The sequence below is a fragment of the Hemiscyllium ocellatum genome, chromosome 2 (genome assembly GCF_020745735.1).
Source record: "Hemiscyllium ocellatum isolate sHemOce1 chromosome 2, sHemOce1.pat.X.cur, whole genome shotgun sequence".
Lineage (NCBI taxonomy): Eukaryota > Metazoa > Chordata > Chondrichthyes > Orectolobiformes > Hemiscylliidae > Hemiscyllium > Hemiscyllium ocellatum.
In genome coordinates, this window is record NC_083402.1 from 141,145,428 (window position 1) to 141,157,746 (window position 12,319).

At 41.1% G+C, this 12,319-nt stretch overlaps 1 protein-coding gene across 1 annotated transcript; it reads right to left on the bottom strand.

Moving 5' to 3' along the window:
• Window positions 1-3,527: 3,527 nt before the first annotated feature.
• Window positions 3,528-11,901, bottom strand: LOC132829281 (sialidase-4-like). Its single transcript, XM_060846631.1, has 3 exons — window positions 11,744-11,901; window positions 9,002-9,252; window positions 3,528-5,022 (listed from the first exon to the last, which is right to left on the bottom strand). Exons 2-3 carry the CDS (start codon window positions 9,203-9,205, stop codon window positions 3,952-3,954), a joined length of 1,275 nt encoding a protein of 424 aa, XP_060702614.1. The 5' UTR covers window positions 9,206-9,252; window positions 11,744-11,901; the 3' UTR covers window positions 3,528-3,951.
• Between the last annotated feature and the right edge of the window lie 418 nt (window positions 11,902-12,319).

Below are 12,319 nucleotides of genomic sequence, written 5' to 3' on the forward strand. Positions count from 1 at the left end.
CCTCCTTTTTAAATTCCTGCCGAACTCTCTATATTCTCCCTTCAGAATCTCATCCTTTACCCTTTCTAAGTCATTGATTCCAACGTGTACAATGTCTGCTTGTCCCTTTCCCCCTTGAGAACATTCTGTACCATCTCTGAGACATCCAGGGAAGCAACACACCATTCTGATTTTTCACTGCTAGCCACAGAAACGTCTGTCTGTGCTTGGATTAGAGAGTTCCGTGACACAATTGGTCTCTTGGAACCTGACATACCCCTCATTACATTACAGCCAGTCTCAATACCAGAAATGTGGCTGTTCGTGCTATATTCCCCTGAGAATCCATCACCCCCCTATATTTTCCAAAACATCATACTTTGAAATGGGGATAGCTACAGAAGACTCCTGCACTGCCTGCCCACCTCTCTTACCTTTCCTGAAGTTACCCATCTATATGGCTGTATCTGCAACTTTTCTCCCATCCTGTAACTGCCATCCATCACCCCCTTACACACGTAAATTCCCCATTGCCTCTAACGCTCTCTCCAACCAATCCATTTGATCTGGTAGAATTCACAACCAACGGCATTTATTGCAGATATAATCCTCAGTAATATGTAAACTCTCCCTAAACTCCCACATCCGACAAGAAGAGCATATCAATGCACTAAAGGCCATTTTTGCTTCTTTCAATCCACAGACCCAGAAAATAGCACTGTCTTATTTCTCTACAAAACACTGTGCCAAGCTAACTTAATACTTGTGGCTTATAGTTTTAAGTTTAATCAAGACACATATCTCAATAAGACATACAATCAAGAAAGAACCCACTCTACTCATGACTGCAGACTTACTGTAAGGCCACACTTTAAAATATTCACTACCTGTTTCTGTGACTGCTCCCAAACAGAACCCTCCAAGATTAGATGTGAATTTCACTGTTTGTTAATTTTCCCAGATGCACTCTGATGTCCAGCGGTACATGAATTCAAACAGCAAATGCAGTAACTGCACAGGTTCACAGCTGTGTCAGTTAGCAGTGTGGGTTTCTTTCTCTCTCTCTCTCTCTCTCTCACTCACTCACTCACTCTCAACAAGTCCACACTGACCCACCGAAGCGCACCCACCCATACCCCTACATTTACCTTACCTTACACTACGGGCAATTTACCTGATCCGCACATCTTTGGACTGTGGGAGGAAACCGGAGCACCCGGAGGAAACCCACGCAGACACGGGGAGAACGTGAGAATCTTTTTTTTTCAAATGAGCTCAAAGAGGCAGTCACTGCTCCTGTCTCCAGAGTTTATCGGAGTAGGCAATAAATACCAGCCTGAGCACCAACATCCACATTCCAGGAATGAACGGAGAACGTCATAAACCTGACATTGTTCAACTGATTTCTCTTCACTGATCCTGCCAAAATGGTACTAGCAACATTTTCTGACTTTATTTCAGATTTTTATACTGCAGTATTTTACTTTTTAACCAGTCTCATACATGCAGGGCAAGATTGCCTCATAATGGGTTTAATAATCAAGAGGCCCAGGTTAATGATCTGGGAACATGGCTTGAATTCTGCCATGTGGTGGAATTTAACTTCAATTAGTAAGCTGGAATTGATCGTTAGTCTTAGTAATTGTGATCATGAAATTCTTCATTGTTGTACAAACCTATTTCATTCAATAATTACTGACGTCTAAGGATGGAAATCTATCATCGCTCATTCTGGTCTAGATGCAATTCCAGGTCCAGTGTTCAGATTGAGTATTAACTGCCCTCTGAAATGCTGTAGCTATCAAGGGTAACTTGGCATGTGTTTGCAACAAGTGATGGCCTAACCAATAATGATCACGTCGATGGGAGAATAAATCAAAATATATTGCGCCATTAATTGTTGGATACCAAAAAGCACAGCACTCAAAGGACTCAGATTGATCATAATAAATTGGAAGTGTCGTCGGCTGATCCACCTCTACTCCTTTGTTCAAATGGACCAAGGCTGAGCCAACATTCTTCACATCCACTTTCCTGCCTTTTCATTGGAACTCTGGATTCCTCTACTGATCAAGGATCAATTTATCTCAGCCTTAAATATATACAAGAACTCTGCCCCCACAGCTGTCTGTGGCAAGGAGCTCCAAATACCCACAGAAGAAGTTACTCCTCATCTCATTCTTAATTGGGAAGCGATTTATTCTGGGAATATGCTCCATTCCCAAACTCTCCCACGAAGGGAAACACTTCTCTCCAATTCTGCCGTTTATTCCTGCTGGTGACAAAGCAAAGTCATGTGACATTTTGTTTCTCCCAGAGCCCACCACTCTCTGTGTGAAAGACCATTTCCTCATCTCAATTCAAAATGGTTTTCCCCGTATCCTTAGATTGTGATGCCTGGTTCTGGACTGGCCAGTCATCAGGAACTCTTCCCTGCATTTACCCTCTCTAGTCCTGTTGGAATTTTATAGCTTTCTTTGAGATTCCCCACATTCTTCTGAATTCCAGCAAATGTAATCCTAACCTGGGTGGCACGGTGGCTCAGTGGTTAGCACTGCTGCCTCACAGCACCAGGGTCCCAGGTTTGATTCCAGCATGGAGCGACTGTCTGTGTGGAGTTTGCACATTCTCCGTGTGTCTGCATAGGTTTCCTCCCACAGTCCATAGATGTGCAGGTCAGATGAATTGCCCATGCTAAATTGCCCACAGTGTAAGGTGCATTAGTCAAAGGGAAATGGGTCTGGGTGGGTTACTCTTTGGAGGGTCGGTGTGGACTGGTTAGGCCGAAGGACCTGTTTTCACACTGTCAGGAATCTAGTCATCTCATCTAACCACTTAGACCATGATTACTTTCCCTTACCCTTTATACAGCTCAGTTATATTTCCAGAGACAGCAATGAATAGGAAGGTGCTGCCTTTTCTTTATCATAGGGAGGACAAGGATTCATGGACCAGTGAACATTTACTCGGGAAGACAGAATACATGTTACATCGTTCCACTAAAAAAAGAAACAAGCGTAAATTAAGTCAGCTGAAAATGTGTTGCTGGTCAAAGCACAGCAGGCCAGGCAGCATCTCAGGAATAGAGAATTCGACGTTTCGAGCATAAGCCCTTCATCAGGAATCAACTGGGTATTACATTAACTTTCCAATAGCTCTAAGGTTTGGAAACAAATTCTGATTGTTCAACTTTCAAACATATAAAGTGGGATTAGCATTCAGAGGCATTGGCCTGCACTGTCATTCAATTAGAAAATGGTCGATTTGATATTGGCTTCAATTCCACATTCCACCAAACACTGATAACTATCTACTCCCTTGTTAGTCAAGAATCCAACTACTTCTGGTTGAAGTATTCAATGACCCAATCATCACCATTCTTCCAAAGATCGATCCTGAGAGAAAGCTGCTTTGGATAAGAAGGCAAGCTGTAGACTTAATCATTCCAGAGGGGTGGTCTATATTGTGAATGAAAAAATCTGAAAGATCATCAATAACGTCACACCACAAATCAGTTTTGAAATCTGCTTTTATTGTACAAGTGGCATGATCAGTTTGGTACTTCTTCCAATCCACCTTTGACCAGGGTTGAAACAGCATCATAAGCAAATATAAGCACAGGCCTTTCCTTCCTAATAGTTTTACATTCTTGGAGTTAGTGAATATTTCAATAAGCAACAAGTACACCATGCATCACATTAAAAATGAAACACCTTTTGTTTAAAAGGGAAAACAGTCTTCTCCAGATGAATAAAACCATATTCTTTGCACATTGGGGTTTGGGGGTGTGTGGGTGGGAACAGACTAGAGAAATGTGAGACAGAGCAAATGGGGTTTGGTAACTTTTGCAGTACATTATAAATAGGGCAACTACATTGCTTTTTCAAACTGAACTACTGGGAAGCAATCTGCATAGTTATAATAGCCTTGCATTGTTTAATTAAGACAGAAAGCATCTCAGATGAAGGGCTATCAGGAGAGAGTACAGAAGCAAAGCTGGTCCTTTTCCTGTGAGAATGAATTGTCATGAGGTTTTATTTCTAGAATGTTCTGAATAATCTCATCAACTTGGGATACAGTGAATGAGATTTGCTCACTTTCAGATGTGGATCCACATTCAAACAAACAGGCAACAAGAGGAATTTCTTCCCCTGGAATTTCAATAAAAGCCAGTTCTGAGTATGCACTGGGACCGGGACAAATGATCCAAGGGTCTGTCCAGGTCAGTGGATGACCTCGGTAAATACCAAGATAGATTCCTAAATCCCTACGTGATTCCATGCTTGTTGTATGTGAGAATAATATAATTTCAAAATCCTCTGTTAATTTTGATGCATCTTTCTCCTGCTGAAAATTATATTTTTTAATGACAGGATGAATATTGACCTGTGAAAGTTTTGATGCTGGAAAGTGGATGATACTGCCATGGCAACCGTTTGGAGGTTCAACTAGCTTTTTTACCAGACACCCATCTGTAAAAGTAGCTCCACCGTCTGTGCTAAAAGCCTGAACGCGATACTGGTGTTCACCGTGCTTCATGCTTCGAGCATTGCAATAAACAATTTCAGATTCATTCCCTTGATTCATGGCCACAATCTGGCATTCACCACATCCCTCTTTGGAAAGGAAGACCCCAACACTCCAGATCTCTCCATGATCATCACTATAAAAGGTAAAAGCATGTGATTGGCCAATGGGCTTTTTTTTATAAGCATAGGCTGGGATAATCAGGCGTCCAGACCGGAGTTGAATGCCATGTCCTGGCCCCACAGCAAATGTTGCCCAGTTTTTAATGTATTGACGTATTTCACAACTTGTCAAATCATTAACAGGGCTCCAGCTCTTTCCTCCATCCACGCTGGTGACAAAGCAAAGTCGTGTGACATTTCTCCCAGAGCTTATTTGATATTGCTCAGTCATATCTTCATATACAGCAATGAAGAAGAGGAAGATCTTGCCTGTTTCTTTGTCATAGACAGGACAAGGATTCATGGATCGGTGATCCTTTAGCCGTGCAGACTCAATACATGTGACATCATCCCACTGCGAAAATAAGACCAAGAGCAAGTCGAGTAAGGGCAGGGTTATTACATTAACTTGGCACCAGCTCTGAAGTTCTGGAAACAAATTCTAATCATTCCACTTTTTCATGTATAAAGTAGGAGCAGGAATAGCATTTGGCTTCAATTCCACATTCCCATCTATCCCTGATGACTACCTATTCCCCTTGTTAGTCAAAGAAATCTAACTCCATCTGCCTTCAAGCATTCAATGACCCCACCTTCACCGTTCTTTGAAAAGTCAGCCATTTCTACGTTAATTCAGAGAGCTTTTGTGCTTAAAGTGTATCCCCTGGTTCTACTGTCTGCCATGTCCTTTGAACATCTATTCTGTCACGTGCCCTCAGGATCTGACGTGTTCCAATAAGACCATCTCATTTTCCCAAACTCCAGTAGGAACTGTTCCAAACCATCCAACCCTTCCTCATGACAAAGCTCCCTTGTTCTCTAAACTGCTTTTAAGGCCTTCACATTTTTTCATAAAAAGGGCCTAATATTGTACACACCACTCCAGTGCTGCCTCCTCAATGAATGTCAGCAGAAACACCCATAGTTTCAACTTCCTTGCAATCATCCTACAGTGTCTCTCTATTTAAACAATATGACACTTTCTATGCTTCCTGCCAAATTGGAGAAGATCCCGTTTTCCCACCTTTTGCTCCACCTGCCGATCTTCTTCCCACTCACTAAGCCTGTCCATATCCCATTACAGCTTCTCTACTGCCTCATGACAACTTATTTTCAGAACTATTTTGGTACCATCACTAAATTTAGCCACTGTGCATTCAGTCTATTTATCCAAATCATTGATATACAAGTAATTGAGGCCTGAACCGTAACTTCTGTTATGGCACTACTTGCCACTTGATACTATGACATTTTTTAAAATGGACGGAGGATTCACATTTGCTATTTCAAAACATTTTCTCAGCACCCTTTCCTTGGAAGTTATAATTTTTTAAGTTACTCACTCCCTTTCACTTTCTGATTCACTGCTGTTTGTATCGCCGACAGTGAAGACAAGCAAAACGTTCAATTTATACTCCATTTCTCCATCTTCCATAATTAATTTCCCAGACCCAGGACTTTACAGACTCTTTTCTTTTTCAAACACCTGTTAAGTTTTTATATCTCTAGCTAACATTCTCTCACAGCATAATTTCCCAGCTTATAATTCTTGTTGTCACTCTTTGCTGTTCACTGTATTCAAGTCTAATATTCTGATCTACTAGTCATCTGGAATTGTATACTTTACAACAATCTTTATTTCAACACATGAAGTAAATTATAGACGAGGACTGCCATCCTTCCATAGAAACCTATGGTTCTCCATTACAATATTGGATTTTATTCTGTCATTGTAATGTTTTTGTCATCACACACTAGAAAACTGCTAATCCTCCTTTGACTTTTATTTCTGAATGCAAGGAAGTATGTGATCATCTTACTTCTGTAACTGTGCAGTAAAGTTTACAGTATACCCTCCAGGCAACTACTCAGCTCTTGATCACTCACCTCGAATTTGCACCCTGCTGCCCTGTCCATCCCTTTACCTGGTCTTGTCTATTCTCATCTGTCATGCGACATCAGGTTATCCTGGTCCAACAGGTTTATCTGAAAGTGCTATCTTTCAGAGCGCTGCTCCTTCATCACATAGCTGTGGAGCAGGATTATAAGACACAGAATTTATAGCAAAAGATCACAGTGTCATGCATGCAACTGATATGATGTATTGAACAAACCTAGATTGTTGTTAAGTCTTTCAGCTTTTAGAATGGGTTTCAGGTTTCCATTCTTTAACATGTAAATCCCAGAACTTCTTTCAACTCACATTCTCGAGATAACATAAGGTTTTATAGCAAAGGGTGACATCTCAGCTCAGACAATGCATTAAAGGTGTGAGGCTAGAGTCAGATTGGTTCTATTTCCAAAGTAGGAATTTATAAAATGTGACTCTGTGATCTTTTGCTATAAAGTCGGAGTCTTGTGATCCTGCTCCACAGCTACCTGATGAAAGAGCAGTACTCTGAAAGCTAGTACGTCCAAATAAACCTGTAGGACTATAGCTGGCGTTGTGTGTGATTTTTAACTTTGTTCTCGTTTAGTTCTACTTACCTCACCATTTCGACTTGCCAGTTTGTCCAGGACACTGCAGTTCCCTGCAATGCCACTAGAAAGTAGCAGATCATTTAAAAATACAGCTGAGTCTTTAAAACCACCTTTACAGGTATTGTGCAGAGAAATATCTGAAAGAATAGTTCGTTGTATATTTGGTTTAGCAGGTTATTTCAGCTAAGAATGCAGAGTGCTGTACATACTGTGTTGTAGCAGGTGGTCAGGGCTCAGGATTCATGCTACTCTCTTTCAGCTATATTTTTATTCTCAAAAGATTAAAAATGGCACCGGATTGTTGAAGCTTTTCATTGTAGAGTACAGTGACAATAAATCATTCTTATAGTATAGTATTTGAATTATACAGTTTTTACTCAAAAGTCTGAAGAAGATCAAATCTGGCTCTCACATAAATCTGTTTCAGAACTTAAGATCCACTTAAAATAGTTTCACTTAAAATCATGATTTTCAGAACCACAACAACAACTTTAAATGGACACTTGCTGTATTTAGTTGTTTATAAACTGTGGAATCTGGCATTTCAAAATGAGTCTATTTTTTGAAAATGAAACCTTAATAGCCTCTACACAGATTAAAACAAATACATTAGGTAATCTCATCTGGGATGATTTTAAAGGCAGTATAAGGTAAGATTAATTCAATGTCATTTAGCAATCAAGGCTGAACATTCATAAAGTCATACAGCACGGAAACAGACCTTTTTATCCAACCAGTCCACGCCGAACATGATCCCAAACTAAACTAAACTAATCCAAACTTCCTGCTCCTGGCCTATATCCCTCCAAATCTTTCCTATGCATGTGCTTATCTAAGTGTTTTTTACATTTTGTAACACTGCCCACTGTCCTCAGCAAGTTAATTGTTCACACAAACCATCCTGTGTAAAAGAATTGCGCTTATCTTTTGAAAATCTCTCTCACTTTAAAAATGTAATCTCTGGTCTTGAAACCGCTCCCCCCCAACCCAACCCCCATACTTGGGAAAAGACACCCATCATTAACACTATCTATATGCCTCATGATGTTATTAACCTCTATAAGGTCACCTCTCAACCTCCTACGCTCCAGTGATAAAAGTCCCAGTCTATCCTCCATTCCCAGCAACATCCTGGTAAAACTCTTCTGAACTTTCTCTAACTTAATAATATCCTTCCTATAACTAAGTGACTATGACTGGACACAGTATTCCAGAAGAGGCCTCACCAATGTCTTGTACAACCTCAACATGACTTCACAACTCCTATACTCAAAGGACTGAGCAATAAGATGCAAATACTTTATCTTCAGGGTCGTGAATGAGATACCCATGGGAAGTTGGTTTTATAAAAGGAGGTATCTGGACCATAAATTAACCTGCACTCCAAATGCCAAACTCCAGGCAGCTTTTACTGGAAGGTAAAAAAGATGTGAGAGGAGAAGATAACAGACAGCTGAGACATAATGTCATTCCTTCATTAATTTGTAACATATGTAAATTAGGATTGCAAGTTCACGCAAGCTTAAATAGATTTTGTCCATGGATTGACCCGGCATGCAATGCAAATGAAAGGTTATACCTCTCCCCATCCTATCTCCTCTACTTAAAATCTAAAATCAAATCCCAATTAAAAATGGGATTAAAAATGCCATAATTTATGGCCCATCCCTAAAAGCCATGAGAAGGCAGTATCTTCAATTGCAGCAGTTCACCTGAAGAAAAATCCAGGAATGCAAATTGTTACTGTCTCTCAATCAAAAAAAAGTTTGAGCATTAGTTACTTTTAAATTTACTAACCACACAAATTTTAAACATATTGGTGTCTGGCTCTTTGTGTGTTTCCTTCAGTTTACCTCAAAATTCTTTGAAGACTTATTGTATGTGCCCTTTCGGACCATAAGTGTATCAGCATTTTCATCGTGGGGACCCAGTCTCTTCTCAGAAATTGCCAACAGCACATCTGTATCGGGAATGTGGAGCAACGCAGGTATTCGATACCCGAAATTATCCTCCTTCTTAAATAGAACAGTTGTGTTGGAAGATATTGAGGAACCCATCTTTCCAGGGAAATTGGACACAGTGCTATGAGAAAGGCATCAATTCTCTGCAAAAGATGAACATCAGATGCTCCAAATAAAATTTTGACACTTATAGCATTTGACAGTACAAATTGCTGACAAAAATGTCAAAGCTTGATATTTTGCAAGAATCAGAACATCTGCCAAGAGATAAAGTAAAAGGAAAACAATATTGCTACTGTGTGAGTGGAGAGTGCTGATTGGTTTTCATGGGTCTCTGCTAGAAGCAGTTACTGATGACTGACAGCTTCCGGTCAAACCTGTTTTAATTTTTAATTTCCTGATTGGTCAAAACATTGCCCTGATCAGGCCAAAAGTAAGTTCTGCCCATTACGCACTTCTATAAAATATCAAACTTTCATGACAACAGCAGGAATAGAGGGGCTTGATTTTCATGATCCCCAAAGAGGTGTAACACCCCTTCTCTCCTCCATCTCTTCCACCCTTTCTCACCTTCTGCCCTCTCCTTTCCCCATCCCCTTCATTTCACTGTAGTTTTTCTCCCCTTCCATACTCGGCTTTCTTCCCTCAGCCCACCTTCTCTCCCATTTCCTTCTCATCACATCCCATTTCACTTCAGCCATGTCCATTCCAACCCTTCACATCCCCTTCCTTCCTGTTACCCTCCTCCTCTACTCCTTCATTCCCCTCCCCAATTCCTCGCCCCCCCCAACCTCCTGTTTCAATTCCCTAATCCCTACCTCCTCTCTTCTTTCCCTCTGCCCCATCCTGTTTCCCTCCGGCCTACCCTTCCCCTTTCCTTGCCTGACCTCCCTTCCCATCCTCTCTGCTCCTTGTGCTTTTCCTCCAGCGTTAACACCTCTCAGCCTCTCCCACCACATTCCCTCACTCTCCCCTCCCTTTTCTCTCCATCTTCCATGCTCTCCACTGGGGTTCCTCATCAACCACTTCTCATTATCTCCCCTTTCCCACTCACCACATCACATTTTCCTTCATGCACCTCCTCTTCCCACCATCCACATCCACTTCCTTTCCTCCCTCCTCTTTCAGTTCCCTTTCTGCTCCCCATTTCACCATCACCCACATCTTTGCTCTCCTCCCCTCCCCCACTTGTCTTGTTCCTTTCCTACATCCACCACCCATTTAACTTCCCAAGTCTCTTTTCTCCTATCCCTCCATCGCTTTCCCATGTTCCCCTTCTCCCTCCCCTCCTTTTCCCATTATTATTTCTCAACATTCCCTTTCCCACACATGTTGTCTTTCTCTTCTCCCCTCCCTCTCCCCACCATCTAAAGTGCCCCTTGTAGGGAGAAATATTGGTATTAAACCCACATCAACTTACTTGTGGAAGATTTGTCAAATCTTAAGTTTAGCCATAAAGGGTTATATTATTAGAAATAAGTCGGGAATTTAGTTAGTCTGTACATATACATAATTTATTTTTCCTTATTCTAAGAACAGTGTGTTAATGTGGCAGGCACATGTAATCCTGTAAGTGTAAGGAAAATTACCAGCAGATATAGATATGAGAATCTCAAGGCTGAAAGAGTAGCAGATGCTACAGAAAGAAGGTAACATTCCCCCTATCTTCCCAGGAGGCATGTCCCACAGATGTGGGCATGTTGGAATGTATGAAAAAGAAGATATTTATCTGAAACAGACTTTTGGAATTCAAATAATGTACTGTCTGCATGATTTAATAGTCATACAGCGCAGAAACAGACCCTTTGGCCCATCAACAAACACCAAAATACACTAGCGCTATTTAGCTATATTTGCTCCATAGTCTGCTAGGTCCTGGAATTTTAAGTGCACATCCAGACGCTTGTTAAATGTTGCAAGGATACTTGCCTCCGCTCTCTCAGTCAGCACGTTCTATATATCTCCCACCCTCTGGGTGAAAACATTTTCCTCAGATCTCCTCTAAACCACCTTAAATTAATTCCCTCTGATCTTAGACATGTCAGGGAAGAGATTCTCAAGGTTAAAAGTATTCACAATGTATAAATATTTATCTAAGTCTTCCTGCAGAGACTAGAGCTCTATTTCAGAATTTTCTCTGGGATAGTGCCGTCCCAACATGTTGGTGAATACGGACAGAATTGTTAACCTGCCCCTGAGACACTTTTCTAAAATAAATAAGCTACATTAATAATCCCTCCCCTCTCTCCCATTCTCCAGCCCCACCACATCCTTTCCCCAACCTCTCCTCACTTCCTTTCTCCATTCCCTCCCTGTGTCCAAACCCCGCCCTTATACTTCCTCTCTCCTCTCCACCTCCTCCTTCCTTTTCTTTATCCACCCTACCCTCCTTCTCCCACACACAGTCTGCCCTCACTCTCTTTGCACTATATGGCGTCAAACCGTCTTAAAATAATCCAGAAATATTCTGCTATCGCCAGCACTTGTCACATTTTCATCAGAAACCAGGATTGTTGTGTGTTTGAGGGAACAGAGGGTTCTCTTTAGTTTCATTCCCTGTGATCTCTCTGTACCGCAGACCGTCCAGAGTTCAGTCAAACCTCTGCCTCGATTAACTGGCTCTGTGCGACTTACCCAATCTGAAATTGGTCCGGTCACAGTAACGTCTTTGGTTGCTGTCTTAGCTGCTGTGGAGAGTAGATGACCAACAGCTGGAGAATAAATCTTGTTGCAGAGAGTGAATTCCTGGAAACTTATCTAACAGACCTCATGAGGGCGGAGCTCTGTCCTGGCTTACATTTGGATTTGTTCGATAACTCAATCCTCCGAGTCCCCAACTGCTGCCTCCTTAGGCATTTAAAAAAAATCAACAGAATCCAGTCTTCTCCACCTCCAGATGGACGTTTGAACTCAGTCTGAAACCACCCAAGTCAATCTACAAGACATGTATCCCTTTTTCCAGGATTTTCAGAGACTAATTAACATTAACGAATCCTCTAATCAGTTGTGAGAGCAAATAAGTTCATTTTACAAAATTGTTCTAATAATTATACTGAATAAAGTACAATATCACTTTTATTGTTCTTATAAAAGGAAATTAAATCACATCATAAAAAGTTATATTTGCCAATTCTGCAAGTGTTTACCTTTGTAAAACATATGCAGTCAACCAAGGAATGGATAAAGAGGGAAATTATCTACTACCACAGA

What these genes read in the sequence shown, in the direction of transcription:
- LOC132829281 (XM_060846631.1), bottom strand. Translation starts at nt 9,205, where the DNA reads ATGGGTTCCTCAATATCTTCCAACACAACTGTTCTATTTAAGAAGGAG. An exon ending in AGTCTTCAAAGAATTTTGAG is followed by an intron (nt 5,023 to 9,001) that starts GTAAACTGAAGG and finishes TTATTTTCGCAG; the next exon opens with TGGGATGATGTCACATGTAT.